We start from the raw sequence: 22,103 nt of genomic DNA on the forward strand, positions 1-22,103 counted from the left end.
TTGTTGTTTGTTCTTCTTTTTAAGCTGTCTTCTATGTCAGCTAAATTTTCTGTGTCACTGTGTGTTGATATTTCCTCCTGAGTTCTTTTGGAGAATGAAGGCATGCTTTCCTTGTCCCTTGGGGGAAACGTCCACAGCTTTCACTCCAGGGAAGGATGCCCTGTGCTTGTGCAGAGGCAGGTATCCATTCATTGTACGCAAGCTATGTGAATGACTAGTCTTGTTTTTTGAGAATAAGCTCAGATTGGCGGCTATGGCTGGGCCACGTCTGTTCCTAGTAGACCTCTGGGCCTGTCCTCTGGAGCGTCACTCATTGGCTCTTTGTAGACACAAGCGCATCCCAAGCACAGTCTTTCCCAGCCTGTCTCCCAACTCCAGGGCCAGCAGAAATGACACCCTAAAATCTAAATGAAGAGACACACTCAGGGTCCTCAATCAGAAAGTTTATACTGCTTTTCATTTATTTATGGGCCTATTTCATTTTTTGGTAGGACTAAGGATGAAAGCCAAGGCTTTTACATTGAGCTGCATCCCTGGAGTTGTTCTGTTTTGTTTGATGAGACATTCTCCCTCCTTAGAGTAATGCTGGATCACCAAGTATTTTAGGTAGTGGAGAAAAAAAGCCTGTGCCCATATGTCTAATTTTTTTAAGTATCAAAAGTAGATTTTTCTTTTACTATGCCCCCCTCCATGTTTTTTGTACTAACATATTTTTGATCCTGTTTGTGTACTTTGTAGGACCCCAAAATCCTGGCTGCTCTGGAAGCTCTTGGGAAATCAGAAAATGATCTGGAAGGGCGAATCGTCTGTGTGTGCAGTGGCACGGATCTGGTGAACATCAGCTTCACTTACATGGTGGCAGAAAATCCAGAAGTCACTAAGGTAGCCTTAGAGCAGCCTCCCCCGTGTGTGTGTGTGCGTGCATGAGTACATGCGTACGTGTGTGTGTGTGATCTTGTTATGTTTAATGTACTTTTAATATATATCCTTAAGCCATAAATCTTTCAAAAATTTTCAGTTTTTATTACTTTCCTGGCGCGGTCATAGAGAAAATCTGGCAGGCAGGATACCTTTCACCAAGTCAGCCATGTAGGCCAGCAGTCCAGACACCTGCCATAATAACAGGCAGTAAAACCTGGCCTGGACTTCTCAGCTGGAATGTGCACCCAGATCCCCTGCGCCCGAATTGAGATGTAGATTCCAGTTCCATAGGCCTGAAGGGGAGAAGAAAGCCTTCCTTTCTATCAGTGTCTGTGCTGCTGGCCTGGGAACTGCTGTGAGTAGAAATGGTCTGGGCCTTTCTACTGGGGAGGGGCCATGGAGATGGCTCTGTAGAATAAGCTCTTGCCTGGCAAGCTCAAGGGCCTGAGTTCAATCCCTGGTTCTGCAGAAAAAAAAAAAAAAAAAGAAAGAAGAAAACTGGGGATGTAGGTCAGTGCTAGAATGCAAACAGGGGGCCATGGGTTCAATCACTAGTACCCTACCCCAAAGAAAATACAAATTGATAAAAATAAGAACAAAAAGTAAGGGAGTACAGCTCACTGGCTGAGTGCTTGCAAAGTACACACAAGGTCCTTGCCTGTCATCAGCACTTCACAAAGGAAAGATGGAGAGATAGAGACAGAAACAGTAATAAAGAGGAGAGAGAGCTAGTGAAATTTCAATGAAGTACTTTATTTAATCAAGTATACCCAAAGTATTATTATTTTAGCAAATCAATACAAAATTTATTAGGGATGTATTTTACACTATTTTATTCACACTGTATATATTGAAATCTGTATTTTTAAATCACACCACCACATTACAAATTCTCACTAGGTGTATAAGGCTAGTACCTACCTCATTGGTCAGCACAGGTCTAGATGGCTAAGAAATGCAACCCAAGCTCCCCTCCTCAATAAGTTGTTAAAGTTCTGGGATAGCACTCATCCTTTAATACCACACTCAGCATATTGTTGCCTTGGGAAGCTAGTCTTCAACATATTTTGGCCAAATAAACAAATAAATAAAAGCTTCAAACTCATGTCTTTTTCCTAAAGCAATTAGCTTTTGGCATGATTTTACCTCTGGACAGAGTTTCACTTAGCTTTCTGCAACATGTGTGGAAAGGATTGAGCCTTTCCCTCCCTCATTGCAGAGACCTGGGTTTAGGAGAAAGGAAAGGCATTTCATTTTCCCATTAATTTTACAGATAGAAGCTCAGCTAGGGTCTAGTGAGAAAGACAGTAGAAATATCAAAATGTGGAGTGAGTAGGAAATGTCCAACTAAGATTATTTGGGAAAAGAGGTAAATAACATAACCACAGACCAAGATTTACTTTTTATTTCTGGTACCTGGGATTGAACTTAGGACCTTGTGCTTGCCAGGTAGGTGCTTATCCTGCTGAGCTATCTCCCCAGCCTCCCGCCTTATTTTTGTAGCAGAGCTGTCACTTGCAAAGCGTGCATCTCATTTCAGCAGTGGTGCCCCACACTGTGCCTCAGTGTGTAGCCTCAGGCCTCCGGGAAGTACAGATCCAGAATTTGATCTTCTCATGGAACACTGTAGTGAATTGTGGGTGGTAAAGTGTGAGAAGCTTTTACCTTGTGACTTTATAGATAGCAATGATTGCTCAGTGTCCCATAAGATCCTTTGGTTTTCTGACCTCCTGGTGGTTTCATTGGTTTTGTTGTGTTGTTCTACGTCACCTCCCTTGGGGAGAAAAGATTTTGCAGAGCCTTCAAGTTTTTATTGCTTTGCTGAGGTTTACACCTAGTTTGAATGGGTTCTTTCACTTTCAGCTAAACAAACAGCATTCTCATTTCTTAATTTCAAACCTGTGTATTTGGTACAAAGTTGCATTTTGTTGCCATTTGCTATAAAAAATATTTGATTCTGGAAGTTCATGCTGGTTACCCATGCAGAGAAAAATTTGCTAGTCAGATGCATATATTTAGCCACCTGCAGTTTGCGAAAGTCCATTCTGTAATCTTGTACCTTGTGTTTCTTGGCTCTGTCGTCAGATTGACTGATTGATTGATTGATCGATTGATTGATTTATCTGCATCTCATTCCTAATGCCTTGTCACAGTTGTCCTGTTTAGTTTCCTGAACTTGAAAGTGAGAACTTATAGAACAAAGTACAAAATTCTACAGTGAAATGAATTTTTTCCCGGATCCTTCACTTCCCTTGTCCATGAAGGGTTTGAGAAACTTTTGGTTTTTGTTTATTAGCAACTTACCTTTAAAGAAATTCATGCGAAATATTCTGCTAGAGAATGGCACTCTTTCTTTGCACTACAGTATTTTATTATTTTATGTAAATTATTATCACAGCCAACATGAGCAGGTCTGGAAAAAAGCATATGTAGTTCACAGAGAGCCCGTAAGGTAACAGCGGAAACGCGCTGTATATTGACAAGTAGCTTCCTAACTGAGCATCAAGCACTCCTCCTGGGGTCAGTGTGTTTGTTTGTCTTCTGACCATTGAGGTATGATGTAAGAAGGATTCAGGAATAGCATCTATTTCTTTTTTTTTTTTTTTTTTGGAATTAAACCACATCATTTAATAAAGGCACCTAACTGATACCTACAGAGTATAATATCCAACAACAGCAGAATAAATATTGCTTTCAGGAGCACAGAGAACTTTTTCCAAAATAGTCCTTATCTGAGGCATAGTACAAACTTTTTTTATTAATGTTATTGAGAAACAAATAGCAATGAGACAACTGATTCATAGGACAGTTTCAATAATTAATACATTGTATATTGTTGTCTTCATAATGGTTATTCATAGTACAAGATGCAGACATGATATCCTGTCCAAACACTATTAGTACAAATCTTTCTTCTCTTTGAATTAAGAGAAAGTAGCTGTATATCTATCCTAACTATTTTGTATATACAGATACAAAATAGTTGTTCATTTGTATCCCCTTTTTTTTGTTCAGTTTTGTCAGAGATGGGTATTCTATGCCATTTAAATATTGTAGGTGCATGAACTGAGCCAAATAATCCAATCGAGGCCAGTAGTCCATAATAGTAGTGGGTTATCTGTAGGACTGGCAATGTCAGAAGTTGTTGACTTGAGTCCTTTACAGCTCAGCATATTAATATGGCTTTACCTTTTATACTACGTTATTATACTTTTCTGCTGGATGGTTAGGACCAAGATAAAGCAAGACCTATATAACAAGAAATGTAATTTCTGAGTACTTAGCCTGTGAAATACTTGACTCTATTCTTAATTCGTGGTCTGTTACTACACTTAAAATCTGATGCTTCTGAAGAATTCACTTCACCATCCCTTTAGTTCAGGGGTTAAGGCTTGTATCTAGACATTCCTGAAAACCTCATTTGATCATAAGTACAGTATTTTGAGAGAGTGATGCTGGGATCAGTGATGTGAAGCAGGGATTGAATAATGCTGTGATAAGGCTGCCTCTCCCTGGGTGTGGTTGTTTCACTCAGTGTGTCCTTGCTTGTCCCTTGCTGCTTCTCCTCTGTGACGCCACTCTGCCAAGCACCCAGCCTTGGAGCCAGCCCGCTAAGAACTGAAAACTCCACACACTGAGCCGAACCACACTGTTCCTCCTCTCTCCTTGAGTGTCTGTTATTCTATCTCAGCAATGAGAAAACTGAAAAACCAGGCCAAAGGGCCAACATTCATAAAGAAGAAAATTCCTGACATGGAGCAAACCATGTTCTTGTCCTTATTCTACTTCTCAGAAATGGTCTTGAACATTTTTCTTTTATGATTTCAAGCTGGTATTTTAAGAGTCAAGGAAACTCTAGGTGAAACTTGAGTTTCTCAAAAGTTTAAGTCAATGGAAAATATGTTCTAGTTTTAGGATTTTCAAATGAGGGTTGTGCTTTCCTCAAAGATCAGAAAGTATTAAGAAGGGGCTCTCCATGTCCCTCTGCACTTTCTTCAGCTGCTGTCTCTGCTGGAGGACTGCCACTTGCCTTGACACCTACTTATGGAGAAGATTTGGACTCAACTCTGTATGTGCTTCTCTTCCACTAAATGGTATCTTGAGTTGAAACCTTTCACCTTCCTTCCTACTCATGCCACAGTCACCTATGTCACACCAGCTCTCTCTGCTCAGCTGCTGAGACCAGGAGCACCTCTCTCGCCTGCTACATCAGTTCATTGTGAAGTCTGGATGCACCTAGCTTCACGCTCCCTCTTCAGCACCACCATCACTAGGTTGTGTCTAGGCCAAAATCATCCTCCCTGTTCTGCTCCAAAGCTTTGCCTTGACCTCGTCTGTGGGATGAGTTCTTAAAAACAGCAGTAGAGGGTATTAGACAGGGGGTACAGGTCAGATTTCCACTGCTCGAAACACTCCAAGAGCTCAGAAAACTCATGAGACACATTCCTCTCCCTTCTCTTCTATGTTCCATTCCAGCCTGAGTGACTCTGAATTTGCTGTTTCCTCTTCTGCAAACACTTTCCCATTGCATATAGAGCTTTCTCAAGCCTTACATTCCTCAGGTGTCTGCTGGAACATTCTTAGCAGGAGCTGTCCATTTATGCCACCTTTCAGCACTCTCTAACTCCTTATCCTGCTAGATTCTTACGACATATTCATAAAATCTCTTTCTGTGTCCACAGGAAGCCAATATTCTGTTTATTTCTATACCCCAACATCTATAACAGTTAATACTTATTGGTTAATAAGGATACATACCTAAGATAAGTTTAGTTTATAAATTAAATACAGTAAGTGATTAACAAAAACTAATGATGAAAGTAAACAGCTATAACAGTGTACTACAATAGAAATTGCCAGCATCAGTACTCTTGAGTTTGACAGTCATTATTATGTAACACTGAAGTTGCTTGAAAGCATGATTGCAATACTATGTTGACCTCATAACCAAGGTAGCTGTGGAGTAACTCATGGGAGGGTGGTGTATACAAAGTGGACACAGTGGACAAAGGAATGATTCATGACCCAGACAGGATGGACCAGACTGTCAAATTTCATTCTTCTGTTCAAATTAGAGTACAACTGAAAACTCATGGGTTAGTTGTTTGTGAGGTTTTGCACTTCATATTTTTATGCCATGCCTATGTGAAGCCATAGACATGGTAGTGTGTGGAGACTACTATGTCACTCCAGGGGCTGTGCCCTTGATATTATATATATATCAGAAAAACTAGGAAAATAATCATTTGATAAGAAGACTGAGAAAATATGATTCAATGATAGTTTAAAAGGAATAAAAAGATCTGATATCCTATGGTGTTACTTCTAGTCATTTTTCTACATCTAGAGGGACCACTCTAGCTAAGAACCCAAAAGACTGAAGGTTTGGCCCTGATATTTTGGCCTTTTTCCAGTTTGTATTTTTATATCCTGCTTACCTACATTCTTCCTGTCACTCCAATTAGAAAATTTACTTTTCACTTTCTCTCCTGAGAAGGCCTCTGTTAAAAAGAGTTACTGACAAGTTGCTTCCTTTTGCCCTAAATCTAACATGCTGTAAGATAGTACATGTGTTTTAGGTCCTGGGTAGCACAAAATACTAGTCAACGCAAGGATTTCCCTCTTTCTTTTAAATTTGTAATAAAGCTCTTTCTCCTTCTTGAATCATTCTAATCTTCGGCCTATTATTAAACTATGAAATATACAAACAACTTAATATATTATAACAACTTCAGTTAGAAAAACAAGTCTAATTTCTCTCATTTTTTTCTCTCTTTCATTGCAACTAGCTTGGGAAGATTTCAGTCTCTCAAGAGTTGCAGCAAGTTCAGATGTCTCTCATTAAGTTACAGCTGGTGCTGCAGAGCAAACTGAAATCACAGCGGCACTGTACTGTACACAAGATTGAAATGCAACCCACATTTAAAATTTCCACAAATAAATCTGTTATTTTATACCAAGTTGAATTTTCCTTTGATTACAAAAATAAGCTGTTATTATGAGGTTGAAAATGCAAAGATTGGGATTGAGTTGAGACAGTTTCCAGACTGCTTATCATACTTTTTGAAGGTTGTAAATATTTGGCCAACTCCATAAATTATGCTTTGTGAATAAGTCGTCAAGTAAGCACATGAGTAACTACTGTAGAAATTAAATTATAAAAATGTGTCTTTAGATACAAGGATGACAAAATTGGGTGATTTATTACAGGTGTTAAAGTACTATTTTAACAAACTGAGTGGAATGCAAAATCATTTCTGCACTTAGTTTAGGCTGAAGGGAAAGCCTTACACAGTAGTTCCTAGAGAAGGGATCTATTCTTTTTTTTCTTGCTGAGGGAATCAAGTTTTCTGCTTAGTTCCTTGCAGAGCCTCCCTGTCCCCAACTAACTTGCTGTACTGATGCTAAAACAGCCCATCTGAGGGATCAGGCTTCAGCCTCACCTGGAACTTCTTAGAAACGCCTTTCTCAGGCGCTCCAAGTGGAGGATTCTGAGGCTGTGGGAGTGGAGCCCAGAAATGATTTAACACACTTCCCATGGGACTGGGTGGCAAGCAGTGTTTGAGGCCTATTGCTTTAGGGTATGGACTGACTTAGCCCAACCCACCAGTTTTGAGCCCAAACAAGTTTTTAGTTAATTAAACAGATCGTAGAGGTACAGCAGTGTGTCCACTAACCCAGCAGAGATTGCAGTTTACTAAGGAAAACTAAGAAAGGGCATGCTGATGTAAGTCAGTTTCTGTGGCTCTAAAATACCCTTTTTTCGAGTGTAAACCTGTACTCGAATGCTCAGGGTTTTTTTTCTTCGTGGAAATGTGGGTTGAACCCAGGGCCTCTGGCATGGCATTGTACACTCTGCCACCGTGCTGAACCTTCTGCTGCCAAAATGCCACTGCATGAAGTTTAGCTTTAGCCATATTATGCAGGTGTATGGTTCTCAGGCCACCACTGTTCCCATCAGTACCTGGGAACCAGGGGGGATGCAGATTTTCAGCCCCGGCCCCAACCCTGCTATATCAGAAAGTTCTGACCAGTGCTCTCGGTGACTTGGATGCCCACCCAAGTGTCCAAACCACTGTTATGTGGAGAAGCTCAACTACCAGCATTTATATCTTGCTTTTCATGGGAAATCTTGGGAGAACTTACACTAACTTGCCAGGGTCGGCTGCCTAGGCTTTCCTGAGCCAGGCCTGCTGCCTGCTAAGAAGCTAAGCTGTAAAACTGAACTAGTGTCTGTCATCCACACCTGCCGTACCCACTGCTGAAAGTCTCTTCACTACATTGGCACAAGGGTTTGAAGCTCAAGTGCAGGAGGGGCTATTTGTTAGTGCTTCCTCCACATTTCTAAAATTGGAAGTTGGCATTTTCTTGCTTATTTTGTTTTCCTTTGGAAACAAGTCAGTGGAGGGGCATACATAACTTTCTTCAGAGCAGAGCTAAGGATCAGAGCAGATCAGTAGGTGCCTGTTCTTAATCTTTAAATGCTGCATCCACCTAGGCATTTCCTTCTTACCAAATAAAGATGATGGGACTGATTGTTGTTTCCATCACTGGGTTGAGTCTAGCCTACTCATGTCCTGATGCCCATCCTCACAGTTAGGACATGAGCAACGACGTACGCATGGGGAGGTGTTGCGTCCAGTGAGAACACTGATACAAACTCTTTTATTGGGAAATTGGAGCTTTGGGTCAAGACTGGCCTGCTCTGAGTGCCACGCAAGGTTTCTTGTGCATTATATCTTGAAGATTCAGTAGAGGTGCTGCTCATAACCAATTGGATGAGGGATACTATACAAGTGTTATGTTCTAAGAACACTACTATGTTCATAATGTCCAGTATGATAAGGAACAGGGTTACAGTCACTGTCATGGTTACTTTTCTTTTACTAAGACAAAATATCCAACACCCAAAATTAAGGAAAGAAAGGTTTATTCAGCTCAGTTTGTGACAGTTTCAGTCCATAATCAACTGGCTCCGCAGCAGGGTGGCATGGTACGGGGCAACACTTCAAGGGGGCAGAAGACAGCAAAACCAGCAAGAACAAAAAAGGGGAGAGCAAGCCTCTTTTCCTCCCTTATATTGTAAGCAGGCTGCCACCCACTGGGTTGGGTGTATAGACCACTCACACCATCTCCCTGGCCTCTTGCACAGGATGAGGAGGTTCACAAAGTAGGGACCCTGGTTCCCCGCTGAGTCGCCTAGTTGCCTTTCTAAACTTCTCAAGTTAATTAAATGAACAATGTCCTAGAGTAGCAAGGGCATGTCCTTTACACCCCAGGATGTAGAACTGATTTAGTTAAGCTTCTGGACTTTTCAAATTGACAGTGTACAAATCATAACCATCCACCCCTTGTCAATTTGGCAATCAGAGACATTTCTTTAAAGCAGTTTCTAGATACAAAGACATGGTTATACTTACTCCTAATGTGGAATAACTATTCTGCATACAAAGAGAAGTGCACTAATTCCCTCACCAGAATAGGAGGTACGTTATTCTTGGGTGATGCTTATTTTTATCATTTTACAACTTGAGCATTATAGTAGTTTAACAATCCTGACAAATCAAAATTAAGGGCTGGGGAGATGGCTCAGTGGAATAAGCACTTCCCTGGCAAGCCCAAGGGCCTGAGTTCAATCCCCAGTTCCACAAAAAACAAAACAAAAAAATCAAAATTAAGTCTATCAACATATTACATTAGAGCCATACATTCTGCCCTGGACCTCCAAAGGCTCATGCACATCCCTTTATGCAAAATATACTCAGTCCATCTGTAAGAGTTGCCAAAGTCCTAATGGTTTCAGCATTGATGAAAATTCCAAGTCCCAAGTCTCTGAAATTGAAGGCAAATTCTTATTTCTGAGCCCGTGTCCAAATGAAAACAAAGTTAAACACTGCCAATATTCAGTGCACAAGATAAGCATTTGTATTCCAAAAGTTACAAACTGGGATACAAAAGATTAGGACCAAAACAAGTCCCAAATCCAGCAAGGCAAATATTAAGTCCCATAGTTCCATGTCCAGCACCTAAAGCAATCTGTGGCATGCTGTGAGCTCCCCAGGGCTTACAGGAGTCCCTCACTGTGGCGCTTACGGTGATTACAGCTCCCATAGCTTCTCTCTTAGGCCTGCTTCACTCCCTCATTCCAGCTTTTCTTAGAGGATCCATATTTCTGGCTTTTTAAACCTCATGGGGTCTCCACTGTCTTTGACTTCTCACACACAGCGTCACACATGCCCTTCTAGCGGCATGCTGCCTGGCCTCCCAGGCCCTCTGAAATGTATGAGGAAGCCCTTTTAATCTTGGGACTCTTACATTCTACATGTACCTAAAAGCAACACTGCATGGATAATGCCAAGGCCTGCTTCCCCCTGGAGCGGTGCCCAGGCGTCCCTCGCTCTTGGCTATGGGAGTCTGGTGCCTGAATCACGGGGCACTCTGAATCCAATGCTGAGGACATTTTTTTTTTATGCTATCACCCTTCTGGAACATGGTGCTCTGTGCCTTTCTCCTCAAAATCAAGCCTTTCACTTTTGAAGTTTTGAGACTGCAAAGGGTGGAGGCTTGTTGTTTCTTGTGATGCCTTAAAGTCATCTTTTCTGGTCTAGTCTTCCTTCTCAGCAGTTGAGTCTCCTTAGCTCTATATTTGCAGTTCAGAGTTTCATTGGAGCTTCCTTTCTGGCCACACTCACATTTTGAATGATCCTGCTCTTGATCCTCTTTGCTCTTGATTCTCAACATAGATCTAGCTAAAACTCCCACACAATAACCGTGCCACCGACTCAACATTTAACTGCCTTGAAATTTCATCCACCAGATTAATTAGTTCAGTGTCCTTAACTTCAGTCTCAGGCAAAGTTTCTGCACAGGAACAAAATGCAGACAAACTTTATGCATCATCTGGAGTCCAGCAACCAATGCAGCCCTTCTTTTCAGCAGCAATCTTCCAAGTCTGGACTTTATTGGCAGGATTTCTATCAGCCTTCTGGTCTTCTGAGTGGTGACCAGAATCTCCCATACAGTAGAGCCTAAAGTCATGCAGCACTACATCTCCAAACCTTTTAAAACTCTTCCTATAAACCATTGTCCAAAAGCTTTTGAACCACATGGTCAGGTGCAGTCACAACAGTAAACAATATCCAACAGTGTAAGGGCATGGCCTCTACACCCCAGGCTGTAGAACTGCCAAGTTACTTAGTTAAGTTTTTAGACATTTCAAGTTGACACAATGCACAAACCATAACAATCATCAAGGGTGTAAACCCAGACCTACTAAATGAGAATCTACATTTGAACAAAGTCCTTCCTATGCACAGCAAGGTCTGCAAAGCGTTGAGATAGAATACAAGAAAAACAGTTGCTCTTGGCTTTAAATAGTTGTGCAAGTGAAATACCTGTCGAGACTTTTGAACAGGGAGTCGGGAAGTTTGTTCCTGCTTGAACTTAGGGAACAGATATGGCATTGGACTAATGGGGATGGTTCTAAGCCTGATACCTGGTGATAGTTTAACCTCACGAATTATAATTCTTTAATCAGATGGCAAATTAATTGGATGGGAGATGGCTGCTGAATTACTTTATTGGAGTGCACACCAAACAGAATAAGCAACAGGAGTACATGAAAATACAGGCAGAAACAAGATCCAGAGTATTACTTAAGTGCAGCGCTACAGTGACAAACCAGTGACCAGACTTCTCAGAAGAAATTGTGCAAATGGCCTCAGAGACCAGTCCCTTTGAGGTGACACTCAAAAGGATCCAGACTGCAGTCAGGTAAAGGACCTGCTCATTCTGGCAGAGCCACAAGTGGCAGATGCCAACTCAGAAATGCCCTGGGAGAGTGATGCCACAGGGAGGTGTATCTCAGGTGGCAGTCGGAGCCACTGGTATTTATAGCTCCAGAAATGGTACTATCTCAGGGTCCAGGTATCATTTTTGGAGGGAAAAGTCCCAGGTGCTAGCTGTCTCATTTGCATATTGGTGCACAGCTGTCAGAGCAACTCTCAATCAGCCAGTTGTCAGGAAGACTGTCAGCCAGTATTTGTGTTAGAGGAGAAACCTCAAAGTGTGGTCACTGCTGCCGTTGCATGAATCCTCATTTAAATGCCAGTTTGCTTGGAAGCCCAGGAATCCTAACATAGCAAATCGCAAGTCACAGAATAAGGACCAGATTTTAAATCTGATTAACTGAGAGTCTGATGGTACAGTTAATCAGAAACTGCAAGCCTGATTACTTTAGGGCAAAAAGGGAAAGGGACAGAAAATTTGTTCAAAGTTAAGTTCACCTAGGCATCTGTCAATCATGGGACCTGCTGTGGATCAAATCATGTCAACAAGATCAGTTTTTCCACAGGACTGGCAATGTCAGAAGTTGTTTGTTGACTTGAGCCTTTTACAGCTCAGCATATTTATATGGCTTTACTTTTTATACCTCATTTTTATACTTTTCTGCTGGGTGGTTAAGACCAAGATAAAGCAAGACCTATATAACAAGAAATGTAACTTTTGTATCTGACAAAGTCAGTCAGATCCCCCCAGGATTTACCCTAAAACCCTGTACTGCAGTTTGTAGATCCTTTGTCAGTGTCAGCCATGTGGATGAGTCACTTCCATTGCTTGACCAATTTACTCTCTGTGAAAGCCTGAGAGAATGTTTTCCTCCATGTGACTCTCCTTGGGCCCACTCTCCATCGTCCATCACTTTCCTCTATCACTACTATTATGGACTACTGGACTATATTGGGTTATTTTGCTGACTTCACGCACCTACAATATTTAAATGGCAATGGAATACCCAGCTCTGACAAAACTAAACAAAAAAAGGGAATATAAATGAAGGACCATTTTGTATCTGTATATACAAAATAGGATAGATATACAGTTATTTTCTCTTAATTCAATGAGAAGAAAGATTTATACTAATAATGTTTGGACAGGATACCGTGTCTGCATCTTATACTATGAATAACTACTATGAAGAAAGCAATGTGTAATGTATTAATTATTGTAATTGTCCTATTAACCTATTTTGAAACTGCCTCATTGTTATTTGTTATGCAATAAAATTAATAAAAAAGAAAAATATATATGTTTGTATATGTGAGATAGTTAGGATAGATATACAGCTACTTTCTCTTAGTTCATTAAGAAGAAAGGTTTGTACTAATGTTGTTTAGATAAGATATCATCTCTACATCTTGTCCTCTGAATAACTACTAGGAAGACAACAATATACAATGTATTAATTATTGTAACTGCCCCACTAACCTGTTTTGAAACTGTTTCATTGCTATTTTATCTTTTTTCTCATTAAAAGGAATAAAAATAAGATCAGTTCTTATTTTGGGGTTTGTGGGACCAGCTCTGGCCTAGCTATACCAGTGGTCTGCATCTATAGCCCCGTGGTATTCTGAAAACCTCCACCATTGTTTTCTTTAGAAACTTCTTGACTGTCATTTTTCTTTCTGCTTGACTCAGCGTCAACTTGGGTGCTGGACTGGGGAGGTTTGCAGTTGTTTTCAGGAGTTTTGTTCCTTGAATAGGAGAGGTTTCCCTGAAGCGGTAAACACAGCAGAGAAAGAAGCCCGAGATTGAATTTCTCATCCTGGTTGTTCCATCTGCAGCTACACTGAGTGCAATGCAAAGACATTTTAACTGTTTGCACAGGCAGTGTGGTTAGGCTGGTGTTTTCTGAATGCAAAGGGTGTGCTGCCTCTTGCAGAGCAAATGCATGCCTGACCTTCAAGACAGGAAGGGCAGAAGAGTGAGAAGAAAGTACACATTCCATGGAGTGCATTCCTTTAGCGCCTATGTCTTTTTGTAATTGTAGTAAAATTCACATGTTGTAAAATTAACCATTTTAAAGTGAGCAGTTCAGTGCTGAGTAGTATGTCAAAGTGTGCTCAACCTCACCTCTTTCTACTTCGTGTTTTAAAAACTTCATCCCCTCTCCCACAATGCCTAGCAACCTTGCTGATGCATCTTTTTAAGGCACACACCTTTTACATCCAGTTGTTCTTCTGCTGTTTAGTGTACTTCACCTCATCTCTTTTTTTAATGTATAACTTTATTTTTGAAGGTTAGAACAAATATTTTTATGTTACATGGGTCTTGAAAATGAGTGATATTTCTTTCTCTGAGAAGGGGACATTTTAGTATATTTGTATGATTGTTAGCTATTTTGTTTTCAAAGCGCTTCACTTTCATAGCATTGCACTAAAGAAGGAAATCATTTGCCTCTCTTGGTGGTTGTTGTATTTCCTTCTAGTAGACCAATGGGAGGACACAGATTATTTTTTTAAGACACTGCCTGATCTTCCGCTCTGACAGGCAGTTGATATGCATTACTAGAGTTTTTCAAATTTTATTGCTGTGCAGGGGCCACTTACCGGTCCCCTGCTAGGGGCTTCTGACATTGGTCCTGAGCTGTCACACCATCGTAAATCCTCATGATCTTTGAAGTGTGTTTGCTTGATGCTATCAGCTTCTGGGCTCAGAGAACTTCTGTGGAGAAGGCTAGAGGCTTTCAGGGACAGACTCCTCCCTGCTGAGATCTTGCTCACCTATGAGTTCTTGAACTCAACAGTTCCAGAGGAGATTCCGGGCCTAGCCTAGCCAGGACAGTTCACTTTCCACTCCTGGCAAGCCTCATCAGATGACCTCACCAAGGGAATGAAGACTGAAGGGCTCTAATTGCATCAGAAGTATAACAGGAGGTTTGGATTTCACCCTTTTTGCACCTGGAGAGAAAACTGGGGCTAACTTTAAGTTGATTCTATCTTCTGCATAGCTCCAGTTTTTTACCGCTGGCAAAAATCGCCATTATGAGCATAATGCATAAGCAATAGGAGTCTAAATAATTTGGCATGTTTTCTAATCTTTGAGTTAAATTAAAAGGCAGACTGCATGAAGAGTCCTGGGCCAGAGCAAGTAACTTAATCATCACTAGATGCTGTAGATGTGGCCCCTGGTGTGGCTGATGAGCCAAGAATGACCCTCACAGCTTTGAAACATTATGCAAGCAAGCAAGCAAAAATAAGAACTATGCAATAGAGAACCACATAGCACTTTGCAGACAATATTTGCTGGCTCCTAATAATACAAGCTAAACATCTTTAATTCAAAAACTCCAAATTCATAATCATTGTCACACAGACATGAGGCCAAAAAGTGGAAAATTCAACACCTGACCTGCTGGGATAAGTGGCAATAAAAACTAAGTATGCTAAAAACATTGTATCAGAGCACTTTTGAGCTATGTGAATAAGGTCTGTATAAAACACAAATGCAGTTTGTTTCATCTTGGGTCCTCGCTGTAAGATATTTCATTATGTTCACACAAATATTTCAAAATCTGAAGAAATCCCAAAACTTTCAGGCTTTCACGTATGGGCTAAGGGTTGCCCAGTCTGTAATGGCAGACACAGCAATGATGAGGGTTTTTAATTCATCTTATGTGTCAGCTGCTTTTTAAAGTATGTGCATGTGTCAAATACTTTTCATAGCTCTATGGGATGGGAGTGGTGGTAATGCTCATTTTGCATAGGTAAAAATAGGCTCAGAGAAGATGAATGACTCATTGAGTGCCACACAGTCGGTGAGCACCTTTTTTTCATTTTGTTTTTGTTTTTTTGTGAAACAAAGATTTAGCCCAAGCCCTTGGCACTGAACTACATACATCCCATGCTCTTTTGATTTTGAGACAGGGTCTTGCTTAGATTATTCAGCTTGGACCAGAACTCGCAGTCCTCCTGCTCAGCCTCTTAAAGTGTTGAGATCCTAAGTGTTCATGAGCGGTGTCTTGAGCCTGGCAGGGGCCAACTGCTACACCATGAAAATTTTGATCACCTGTATAAAAACAGATGGGACCAGCACCTCGCACCTCTGACACAGTCTCATTTTAATGCAGGTAAATGTTTGCCAGGATGAGATGTAGACCAAGAGAAGTGCATCTCAAATCAGTAGTCTGTAAAAGGTCAGCTGAGCAAGAGAAAGCCTATCGTGCTGGGTTCTTCGGTGTGCTCTACTTAGAAGTGTTATTATCCTCATGTGAATAACAACAAGGAGGGGCTATTCACCTATTTCCCAAGTCCTTTTTTCCTGTTGAGGAGATGCCTGTTAAGATCATTCAGAACTACTGCTGTACAGAAAAAAGTCACAAGTGATGTCAGAGAGGCATTACTTTCCACCAGTATCCAAATACTGGTGTGATCTTGGTGTTGACTTACTCATCTTTACCATAAATATTCTATTTATTATCCTTATTTTCCTGTTTCCCCTTCTATTAGAGGGGTGTGTGTGTGTGTGTGTGTGTGTGTGTGTGTGTGTATGGTGACCTTTCCTTACAAGATAGAAAGGTTGGGGCTGGGGAGATGGCTCAGTGGAATAAGCACTTCCCTGGCAAGCGCAAGGGCCTGAGTTCAATCCCTGGTTCCGAGGAAAAAAAAAAAAAAAAGATAGAAAGGTAATGAAACTCAAGCCTACTGATTTACATTGTTTGTGTTGACCTTTTATGCTGAAAGTCTTGTTTAGCTCAGAGAATCACCTGTAGATCTGATTCATGTCAACTAAATGGGTGATCCTGCATAGACAAGAGCTGTCCAGAGGTGCCTTGACTGATTACAGATATGCTATTGCTCATTTAAGGACTCAACCTATTTAACGACTGCTCAAACTTATGACTCACCGCATGGCTCTGCAACCTGCCTTTTGTACAGCTCTGAACATCTTGTTGATAGTGCCTCAGTGTCTTTTTTGTACAGCACAGCATGCTTATAGAGTGCTATAATGTTTGCTGATTGTCCTGTACAGTACAGTACTGTAGTTTTACATTGTTGTATGTCACAGTGCTGCATGTATTAGTTACACAGATAAAAGCAAAGTCATCAAGTTGGAGGAAGTTTCTCATTCAACAGTTTCCTCGTTCTGAATATTGTAACATCCCTACTATATACATTTCCTTATTTAGGGATCAACAAACTGGTGGCAGGCATAGAAACCTGGTCATTAAACCAGGAATATCTGAACTTTTTTGTCACAGAGACTCAGCATGTAGCGTTATCTCTAGGCTGAATGTTCCTTTGGCATGACTTCACTTTCCAGCATTGTCAACTGGTGTGTCTCAGAAAGACTGTGACCTTGGAGCTTCGAAACACTGTCCAGAAAACAAAGTCTCTAACACCTTTTAATTCATCAACAGTTTCTTTATCTCTTCATACCAGTGAGCTACAGATCTGACAGAATTGAGCGGCCACCACCCCCTTTAAAAAGGTCTCAAAAAACCTTAGGGTTTCTGACTGGTATAGGATGGAATGATACTTTTGCCGGTTTCAGATTTTAAAATTCTTCCATTATTTTAGCCTTCTCCATGTGAATGCTAAAGAAGTGTTAAATAAAGTAAGCTGAGTATCTTTCTCCTTTTGAGTGACTGCGGAGGTTTGTGGAGATGTAGCACTCTGTGAACACTGAGTCACCCAAGAACATCATATGTTTTTTACCTAAAGTCAATAAGCAAAACCCTAAGGCATCAAGATGCACTGATATATTCCATTTTCTTTCTCCTGGCTACTGTGCACAAAGCCGTCTATTGTGGAAAATGAATATGGTTTCAGGGGGCAAAATATAGGGTCTGACAGGTCATTGTTAGGGGATATCGCAGAGTCAGGCTCAGGCAATGACCAAATTGTCTCGTAGGAGTGCTGAGGAGTAGAAACCTAGACCGAATGGGGCTTTGCTGCTTCTCCCTGGAAGTCATTACCAAGAACAGCACAGGGTCCTCTAAGCACATGCGTCCTCTCCAGTGACTGTGTGGAGGTCCTCCTGACCTAACTACCCACTGCTGTCAAGGCAACCAGCTGGGCTGATAGCCTGTTTTGACTCTTTGTGAGTGACTGAACTAATTGTGGCTAGGAATGTGTAAACATTATCGAGGCCTATCCAATTCTGCCTTTCAAACACGGCCACCCCAACCTACAGCTGGCAGCTTATTTTCTGCTTAAATACTCATCCGCCTGCTATGAAAGTGATTTAAGAACCAGATGGCATGTCGTACATTCTTCCTTTATCTTTCATCAGCTTGACTGTGCGGACAGAATGTAGCAGATGAAAAATTGTATCACCAGGAACACATTCAGATTATGTCATGAAAAAGGCTCCAATACAGTTCTCTTTTCGCCTTGTTTCCTCTCTTTTGGAATTTGAAGATTTTAATTAAGAAAAATAAATCCTGAACTCCCACAGGCTTTTGTGATTAACACTGGGTTACTCTCTACCGATTTTTTTTGGCAAAACTTCCCTTGCTGCTTGCCTACCAGTTTCAGAAGTCGTTTGCTGCTAGCTGTTATCACAAGATTGGTGACTTCCACTCCACCCTGGGTTTGTGAGAGGGACTTGTCTAGGATGGCAGCTTAGCTTTGCTGTAACTAGTACAATTCTTCACCAACTATTGTCTTGTACTCTTCTTCCTGTGGCAGTGGGTTACAGAGAATTTTGGGCTTCTGGGCTTAATTTGTTCTTATGATCACCACTACCGTGATCTCACTGTTTGCCTGTTATTCCATAAGCAACACTGACTTTCTTATCTTGTGAGATGTACACTCAGTACCTGCTCTTTTGTACTGATCTCTTCTTAATGGGTTTAGAATTTGGTCTGTTATTTACAACCTTTGTTGACATTGGCTCTCACTTGAATGTAAGATGGATTCAGCATTCTAGATGAGCACATGCCAAGCATAAAACCTGCATGTATCTGTCAGGCTCTGCCAGTATTTTGTCTTTCTTCCTTCTACCTCTGCCTCTAGGCTGGATAGTTCTTGGACTTTTGTCCTGGACCACATGTCATGGGGAGCCAAGCTGCTGAGAGCACTGGCCTTCAGGTTCCATTTTCTGCTGCTGCTGTACTGGATATAGCCTTGGTCTTCAGGTTAATGACTGGGCATTTGGTGGCCTAAGTCATGTTCTGGTTAGCTACTCCGAGTTTGGGGAGTGCACCTCTCCTTGGCCCAGCAGGGAGGAGCTGCTACTTCTAGGTCCTAGGCTCCTAAGACCCAAGCTTCCTCTGGGTCCTGTCCCTACTGCCTGATGGGCTACTGGAAGTCAGAAGTGCCTGCATTTCCTATGGTCATGTTGCATCCTCTTAACCAAGCTCCCTATGGTGACCTGCATGGCTTCATAACGCCTGTAACTTTCTTAAAAACACTTCAGCAATACAGTGACAGTGTTGGTGGTAGCGGTAGTGTTAATCTAGGGGTGAGAATTTTAATCTAAAATTAGAGAAGGAGGATTTAAATTTTGAAATTTCTCAATTGGTAGTACTCATCCAAAAACTTGGATCACAAGCCTAAAGATTATTCATTATATGTAAATTATGCCTCAGTAAAATAGATTAAAAACAAAACAAAACAAGCTCATTCTCCAAAGGCCACTTACATCTCCTCATCAGTTATTCTTATCTCTCCTTAGCACAAGATGCCCTGATACCTGTGCACTGTAAAGATTGTGGCAGAGTCACCTGTAGGGTTTGTTAAAGGTCAGGTGAACAGGCTCCGCTCTGGAGTTGCTGATTCTGTAGGTTGGCATGGAGCCCGAGAATTGGCATATCAGAAGCTTCTGATAAACAGCATCAAGAGGCTCTTCTGGAGCATCATGAGCACACTGGAGCTGGAACTGATTGTTTCTCAGTGGACTTCTTATTGGAACCCAAGATGTCTAATTTAGCTATAGATGATGTCCAAGTCCGGCTACTTCTGTATGAACAGGGCACACGAAAGAAGAGGGCCCGAATGCATACAGAACATTTCTCAGAAGCTTGTCAGAAAATGCACAATCTCAGTGCAAATGCCAGACCTGTGGAATCCAAACCTGTACTTTAACAAAAGCTCCAGGTGACTTCAACCAATGTTAAAATTGGAGAAACACTTGCCTTACCCAAATTTAGCTCACATTATCTAGCTCAATGGTCCTTAATCATAGGTTCACAGTAGAATTATCTGCAGCATTTAAAAAGTAGATTGATGGCCCAGACACTCTCCAGTGGTTAATGAGAAACTCGGGGGGTAGATCCTGGCTTCCAGCAAGTCTTATAAGCTCCCCAGTTGGTTGTAATGAACAGGAAGCCCTGGGAACCTCTAATTTTGTTTCTCCAATGTTACCCACAGTTTCCTTTTAACAATGTTCTGGCTGGATATCATTTCTGCTTAGCCTGCCCTCACTGTCAAATACTGACAATTTCATGCCAACTACTACCTTCTGCTATTGGAAAAGAAGCCATTTCATTAGGCATAGTTTTACAGACCCACAAGAATACACATTGGCATTCTATCTACAGTCTGTACTAGCGTTAAAATTGTAGCTGCTGGCTACTTTTGTGGAAGCCAAAACCTCAATGCCTTCTTCAACATAAATTTCTAGTTTAATATAAGACTGTATTCTACTGATAGTATTCATGAAGAGATTTGTGAGCATGTAGAGAATCCTATGTTAGAGAATACAATGTAGGATTTATTAACCTGACACCCTGGTTTGCAGGTGTCTTGGTCCTAGGCTTTCCAGTTTAAAACTTTTTATAAGAAATAAATACCTTTTGCTTAGTTTGTTGTTTTAGCAGCCCAAACAGACTAAGACAGAAGCTAAACCCAAGGGCGGGGAGGTAGCTCAGTGGCATAAGTGCATGCCTGGCCTGGAAAGCACAAGGTCCTGAGTTTGATCCCCAGTACAAAAAAAAAAAAAAAAAAAAAAAAAAAAAGAAAAGAAAAAAGAAGCCAAATCCAGACTTCATTAGGTGGGCAAAGAGAGGAGACCTCAACGTTAGAACAGCTCCTCTTATAGACCTGTGCTTTTCAAGTTGTCTACATGGAGTCCCCTGGGAATCTTGTTAAACTGAAGTTGCTGTTTGGTGAGTCAGGGCTGGGACCCAGGGCTACATTTCTAACAGGCTCTCAGGATGCATTATTGTTCTGGGCCTGGGAAGCATCTCTGTGATTGTATAGGTTTGCAGTAGCAAGTCTCAAATATGCATTTGCGAAACAGTCACCCACTCAAAAGTCCATTAAAGCTGGGTTCATGTTTCAACATCCCTGGCTACTGATTCAGGAAGTCTGACCAGATCCCTTGCCTCTGAACAAGTCCTAGGTGATCCTGATATCAGTGGTCAGTAGAAGACTTTTAAGTAGCTACTTTAAGTAGCAGATTTAGAGTTAACTTTAGAGCGGACTCAATGTAGATGTTCCCAGTACATCTTTTGCCAGGAGCTTCATCTTTAAAAGTAGAGCCAAATACCAGAAGATTACGGAGGATACTGCCAAGTCATCTGTTTGGAGAAAAGCACAAGGCAGACTTCAGGAGTGCCACCCAATCTCTGTTCTTACTTGCCTTGATAATATGCTTTAGCTAACACTAACTGGAATGAATCTGGAGTAAAAGATAAGATAAGACAAGATAAAATAAGATAAGATAAGATAAGATAAGATAAGATAAGACAAAATAAGATTAAGATGAAGAAGGAAGAATTCTCCCTGAAGTGGAGCTGATTAAATAATAATGGTAATAGTTTAAAAGGAAAAACTACTTGTACATAGATAAATGTTAGAAGAACAGAGACTATCTGCATAAATAATGAGATCTCAGGTAATGTTTACACTTTTGGTGTATTCTACCTTGCTTTACATTTTTCTACAAAGCACATTTACCCATTGAACAAATGAAACAATATTTTTTAAAGGAAAAGAAAAGTGAGTTACATGTGAGATGTGAGTCTGGTTTGCTTTTGTTATATCCATCTCTCCCGTTTTTTTCATGCAATTCTTGGAAGCTGTGGCCTTTCTCTTGCTATGAAATCAAAGAAGATGTGTAAGGGCAAGGCCTAGACATTTATCTGTAAGCTGGACTCTGCCTGTATATGGAAAATAAATGTAAGAAATCTTAGAGAAGTTTTCAGTTCCCAGGAATTTAGTCTGCTCCTAGTCTCCCCTGCTTCCAAATTGACTTCACCTCACATAAGCCCTTAAATATCTCTTTAAGAGGCCCTCATTTATCCTTAGAAGAGTTGAGATAAGGATTAAACTAATGTAGGAAAAGTTGGAAAACATTAACAACTGAGAGAAAAAGAAGCGTAGCTCAGTGGTAGAGCACATACTGAGTGTGTGCAAGGCCCTGGGTTCAGTTCCAAGAAAGGAAAAAAAAAAAAA

At 41.0% G+C, this 22,103-nt stretch overlaps 1 protein-coding gene across 1 annotated transcript in view; it reads left to right on the top strand.

Moving 5' to 3' along the window:
* The window catches only part of Plcb4 (phospholipase C beta 4), a 427,861-nt gene that overhangs the window by 289,261 nt on the left and 116,497 nt on the right, over positions 1 to 22,103 (top strand). The window contains exon 6 of the mRNA XM_004634291.2: positions 739 to 882. Coding sequence (XP_004634348.1) covers positions 739 to 882 — 144 coding nt within the window. The remainder of the gene's footprint in view (positions 1 to 738; positions 883 to 22,103) is intronic.

The sequence above is a fragment of the Octodon degus genome, unplaced genomic scaffold (assembly GCF_000260255.1).
Source record: "Octodon degus isolate 3935 unplaced genomic scaffold, OctDeg1.0 scaffold00060, whole genome shotgun sequence".
NCBI classification, from domain to species: Eukaryota; Metazoa; Chordata; class Mammalia; order Rodentia; family Octodontidae; genus Octodon; species Octodon degus.